This window comes from Zeus faber (assembly GCF_960531495.2).
Source record: "Zeus faber genome assembly, chromosome: 2".
In the NCBI taxonomy this organism is placed as follows: Eukaryota; Metazoa; Chordata; class Actinopteri; order Zeiformes; family Zeidae; genus Zeus; species Zeus faber.
Window position 1 is genome coordinate 16,908,567 of NC_137189.1, and position 6,000 is coordinate 16,914,566.

The 6,000-nt window shown below is 40.7% G+C and overlaps 1 protein-coding gene across 2 annotated transcripts in view; it reads right to left on the reverse strand.

Annotated features, from left to right (window-relative positions):
• Nucleotides 1-641: 641 nt before the first annotated feature.
• fndc1 (fibronectin type III domain containing 1) overlaps nt 642-6,000 on the reverse strand; it is a 35,204-nt gene continuing 29,845 nt past the window's right edge. For both annotated transcript variants that reach the window (XM_080024462.1, XM_080024461.1), the window contains exons 18-21: nt 5,227-5,256; nt 3,599-3,760; nt 3,279-3,401; nt 642-2,501 (exon numbers count right to left, since the gene is read on the reverse strand). In XM_080024462.1, the coding sequence (XP_079880588.1) occupies nt 2,386-2,501; nt 3,279-3,401; nt 3,599-3,760; nt 5,227-5,256 (431 nt within the window). In that variant the 3' untranslated portion in view covers nt 642-2,385. The remainder of the gene's footprint in view (nt 2,502-3,278; nt 3,402-3,598; nt 3,761-5,226; nt 5,257-6,000) is intronic.

Consider the following 6,000-nt stretch of genomic DNA (forward strand, 5'->3'; position numbering starts at 1 on the left):
ATTTCATCATTCATTCAGTTAGCTCCATTGGAGCTCACCGAAAGCACACTTGACAGATGAAGAAAAATGCTTGGAAACAATTTTAATAATGGCAATGGTTTTTTGCTCTTGTAGTTTATGGAAAAAAATCATCAATTGCAGTTTTATTAAGCGCAAACCCGAATGACAGACGAGTCTCCGTTTTGAGAGAGCGGTGATGGCAGCTTTTCAATACACCGCTGCACCCCCCCCCCTCCCCATTCCCACGAAGCAGATATTTCTCAGCTGTGTAGCCCTGGGTTGTCCTTATACATGGCTTTTATATTTAAGTTGCTTTCAGTAATCTTTCACATGTGAGGAAACATGTCATTTTGAATGTGATTTTTTTTCTGAGGCTGTCTCAATAAATAACAAATGTAATTATTTAAATGAACGTAAATGCTGACAACAGCATGGACAGTCCGTTTTAAATTGCTCAGGATAAATGAGGGGCTCTCAACATTTTTTGGCCCATGACCCCATTTTCATGTCCCAAAATTCTGTCAGGGTAACAAACGTTCCTTTTTGCTTTTTATCTGTTATTATTTTGGAGGCAGCACAACAAATGAAATGCTCCACAATTCACATTTAGGCAAACAATCAGAATCAGAATCAGAATCGTCTTTATTAGCAAGTAGGTTTACACGTATAAGGAATTTGTCTTGGTGTATATACAAAAACAACAGATTGAGGTTAAATAAGAATCCTTCTTGCCGTATTTTCAAAGTCAGTGCATTACTTTCCACATTGCATATTAGGTTTAATGTGATTGCATCAGCAATTTTTATTTGATTATAGATCATGGAGATTTTAAGCACCAAATGGATTATAAGGAAATTATGATTTATTTCAAAGCAACTACAATTTTGACAGAACAACCCTTAGATTTATTTTTATATTATCTTAATTTATTTTGCATCGTTTGAGTTTGGCGTCTGGGCTCTAAAGCTCATTGCTCCCAGCGAGGTGTACAGCAAACAAAGACACACTTAATCAACTTTGAATCCCCCCCAATTGGATAGAAGAGTAGAGCCCAACAGGAAGATGTAGGGGAGATGGAGGGAGCGCGGCAAGCAAGCAGCAAAGCAGGTAGGGCAGGGGAACTGGCGGCTTAAGGTCGGCCAAATAAGGGCGTAGAAGCGCGTGGCGCTGTCAAGTTGTCCGACAGAACTACCTCCGCAAGCGATGCATCAATTCTTGTGAGAAAAAAATATCAATCAAATCAGTTCAACAGACAGGGAAATTACTTATAGGTACAGTAAAATTTAGATCTTTAATCTGCATACAGCAGCCCAGCTGTCTTCCACATTTGTCAGAAGAGCAAAGCCATTCCCTCCATCTCCCTATCACTTTCTCTCATTCCTAGAGCTAATTGAATCACTCCAGCTAATACAAACACTAAAGCTTTCAACCTCCTCTCCACCGACTCAGCTCAAAATCTCTTCATCCCTTTGTGTCTTTCTTATTCCTGCTCTTTCCCTCGCTCACCTCTTTGTGTTTTTCTTGACGTTTTGAAGCTGTTGCTCTTCCAAATGACGCAACCAAAGCTCGTCTCTTGATTGTTTCTTTCATTTTCATTTTTTTTTCACTTTTTCCATTGAACAAGATGGGTTGACGTTTGGCCTCCAGGGGAACATCATATGATTCATGCTTTAAGATTCCTTTGGTTTCCATAAGCGCCTTTATTCCATGTCTCACAGTTCCTGACTAAATACTTTTGTCAAACAAAAAAAAAAAGTTTTTATTTCCTTAAGTCTTTTATTTACCTTTTTAATCTGTATACATACAAACACTTACAATACAACTTTTCATGGCATCCGGTAAAGTACAAAGGGTACAAAAACAGCATGTACTATGTTCAAAAAAACACACAAAAAGTATTATCAAAAGCTATTACATTCCATTATGCCCATCCATAATGAATACACCTATAAACACCTCAAGCTTCTCAGTTTTTCTTTTTTTTTTCTTTGCTTTGGTCCAAAGATTGCCCGTTTTGAATTGCGGGTGCATTTCGATTGGATAAATAACGCCGGGTTTTGGGACCTGTCTCTTGGGATAGTCGGGAATATAAAAAATAAGGACACTTTCCGATCCGGAAGACAAGAGTTAACCTAAGCAAGAGCGACATGCTTCTTTTTTTCCCCTGATATACAGACTGCATAATATAACAAGTGCATTTTAATGACAATAAATCAAGTTAGTTACTATATTCTTCTTCCTCTGAAGCCGTATCGGGGTTTGTCATGGCGTCTTTTGCTGCAGCAAAAGTCAGTTTTTGGGAGCGGTGAGGGCCGGAGCCTGGGCGCAGCAGAATGCAGCCCGACCGGCCCTGGGCGACGCGTATCTCTGGTGGAATTCCACTTTTCACCACTTTCCGGGGATGGGAACCCCGCATTCGTACCAGCCCACGAAAGGATGGGCCGTGCGTCGGCCGATCGTCCCGAACGTCACCGGCTCCTGTCGGTACGCACGGTAGAATCCTGCGGTGTGAAAAAAAAAAAGGTTCATTTACTAGGTTACTCTCAGCATTTATTCACAGCAGACGGTCAAAACACACACATTTAATTTTATGTTTTGTGTTTTTTATTCATATATGTATGTATGTATGTATGTATGTATGTATGTATGTATGTATTTATTTATTTCATGATTTTAATTGAATGTATCGACTTATTCGAATTTGATTCAAACCTAGGCCCTATCAAAATGTGGCCTTGAGTTACCTATCGTCACACCGACCCCATTTGGAATCTCTCAGTAAGTTCAACCTATCTAATATATTTATAAATATAGTGGGAAAAAGTAATTGTTGCTTCCTATTAACCAATATATTATATTTTGTACTTTTTGTCCCATTTGAGTTGCCTTAACTGCTGTAGTAAGTTGTCATGTTATGATAGTGACATCACACTTTCTTAATCCTCGAAGCGAAATCAGGTTATTGACAGAACTGCAAATGAACAGAACTACAAATAAAAATAATTTTATCATATGATCTGACATTTTATAAATAAACCTCTTGAATTTTGAATTCTATATCATACATTCTTATGCAACATGTGTCTTTGTCTTTCTGATGAGGACATTTATCCTGCATTATTCAATACGCTACAGCGTATGGCATTCCTGTTAAATTGAAGAAAACCAGCAAAATTACAGCATCCAGTGAAGGTTCCTCCTTGTTAGAGGTGAGACAGTTCACTGTGAGGGCTGTGATGGCTTCTGGGAATTACACCGTTATTTTATTTTTCGTTTACCTTGTGCGGCTGGCACGTTGTTAGAGAGGTACACGGGTCCGGTCCTCCCATCGAGGTAGGAGTCCACGAACTGGCAGTGGTCCTCGCCCTGGCCAAATGTGTCTGCTATGCTGTAAAAGGGCTCTGTTGTAGGTTAGAGCGAGGGAGGGGTCGGAGAGAGAGAAGCAAGTGGTAACTTTCCCAAATGTACCATTATGTAACAGTGGCTGACACAAGACAATGAAATCACATGGTGGTGTGGAAGCAGAGAAGGGGGGATGTAGGAGAGGAAAAAAGAACGAGTACAGTACATTACGGAATTTAAAAACATGTTTTCTCACCCCTCAGACCGTCTCCCATGAAGATCTTGTATCGTAACGAGTTGCACAGGACAACACCCACGAATTTCCTGTACCATGTGCGCTTGACGTACTGGCTGCCCTTGCAGGTGCTGTGGGCATGGTTGTACTTGAAGGTGAAGGGGATCCAGATCGGCTCTCCGCCTGGAGTGGGGACAAGAGAAAGTAATGTAGTGACTTTAAGATTTTTAACTGTATTGTTGGGGCCCAGATTTCCAACTTGTTCCTGACTTAGGGGGGGGGGGGTCTGAAAAATTCAACAAAGCATTTTTCACTGTTGAGATTGGAGCCATCATGCAGTCTCTTAAGAAAAAGACAATGCAAGACCACCTTTGTATTCTTCAAATCTTCATCAAACTGTGAAAAAGATTCAAATGAGCTTCCATACATTTGATTAAATAAATGGACATTACATTTAATTTCCAGATAATATAACCATAGTCATATGGTTGTTGACTTTAAAGGTGACCTATTTCTGTATGCTTTCCCTTATTTTCTGTCATATATATTGTTAGAATGTGGGATGTTCATATTAGACGTGGCCGAGTGTCAAAAGATGAGGTAAACTAATGACAAAGTAATCGCTGTGAGCAAAACGCTCAGGCTTCCGACCGGGCGCTCTGAGCACTCGGTTTCCAACGTTTTTTTTCCTACTCTCTGCACGAGCTTATGTCAGCTCGTCATGGATTTCTTTATACGGTTATCTGCTCCATCCGATCCGCTGTGTGATTTGTTATCATTGGAGATGTATTTATGTTATTCTATCTTATTTTCTGACTTGTACTGATTTTACTGCTTGAAAGAAACCAAAAATCCCTGCGTGTGGTGTCCCCAGTGCGATGTCCCCAGAAACCTGGAGAACGGCAACAAAGTCAAACAAACTTTTAAATCAGGCCTTGTCGTCTAATATGAAGATTAAATAACTGGATTGTGATTATTTCTTGCCTTAAATTTGTTCAGAAACATATTTTGGTGGACTAATAAGGTGAAATAAGTGAAGGTTTATGGACTAAATATAACACAAGTTATGCTCAAACCCCACTGGCTCACAAAAATAGAAGCCTTAGGAGGGAAGCACCACCCACTGAAACAGTGCGTCCTGGAACAGGGTGGTTTAGAGGTATGCTAGAATGACTAGAATGCATTATCTGAGTGGTATTTTCAGCATAAAAACTACATATAATAATAGCCAACTTTAAGCCGTGCAGGTTTTTCTGCAACCTTCTTTTCTCCAACCTCCGAATGTATTCAAAGGGCCAGTCTAAATTAATGTATGGGCTAAATTTGGAACACAGACCACCAGTTGAATAGGCCTGCCTGAACAGAAAAACGCTGAAAACCCAATAGAACCTAAAATAAACAATCCCCAACCAAGTTGGGGAGATCCCTACTGGCCTGTGTGCAATGTGCAACGGTTCTTTTCAGCATAAAAACATTTGAGATTATTTCCTGCGTGTTTATCAAAGTACCAGAATCACATTATGGGACGGTGCGGAAACAGATGGTCGGCTCTTCTAAGCTCTTCAAAAACCCAAGACTGTCTTTGAGGATCTTGGAAAGAAGCGTTGACCTGGAATTAGCCGGAGTGTCCTGCCAGCGTACACACTTACCAGGTGGTCTTTCGATGAGAAGGGGATCGTCTGCAACAAATAAGAGCGAGATAGAGATGGTGGTTTAGTCGGTTTCAAGGGAGGAAGCGCTTGCAGACATCAGCGCATCAAAGTCTGATGTTTTCACCTGATTACGTATGGAAAAGCAATGACAGTCCTAATGCACTGTGCAGCTGTGAGTACTTTCACCACTCGAGTGGGAAAAGGGGGGGGGGTTGCATGGGGATAAATTTGGTGTTGCAATAACAATTAACAGCACTTTGATGCATTTTAAATACACACACACACCACACACACACACACACACACACACACACACACACACACACACACACACACACACACACACACACACACACACACACACACACACACACACACACACACACACACACACACACACACACACGCAGTTCACACATTGGTTGTGGAAATGCATTGGAAAAAATATAATTCCGGGCTGGTTTCACAGACTCAGATTAATCCTAATCTTATACTAATTCACACTTTTAATCTGGACTAACTGAAATTACCTCTCTCAGTCATGGTTTAAAATAGTCTCAGCTCTCTTGGCTTAAAAAAATCTGAAGGAAGATCAGAGCTAATCTAGGGCTAAGTGAAAGGTTAATTTAAAGACGGCCAGAGGCAGGTTTATCTTTGGATGAATGGGTGTGGGCCTCCAGGTGGATCAGTTTGATATGGACTTAGACCAGCACCAAGACCAGACAAAAAGAGCTGACTAGTCCTTAATGACCTTAGTCTAGGACTTCCTAG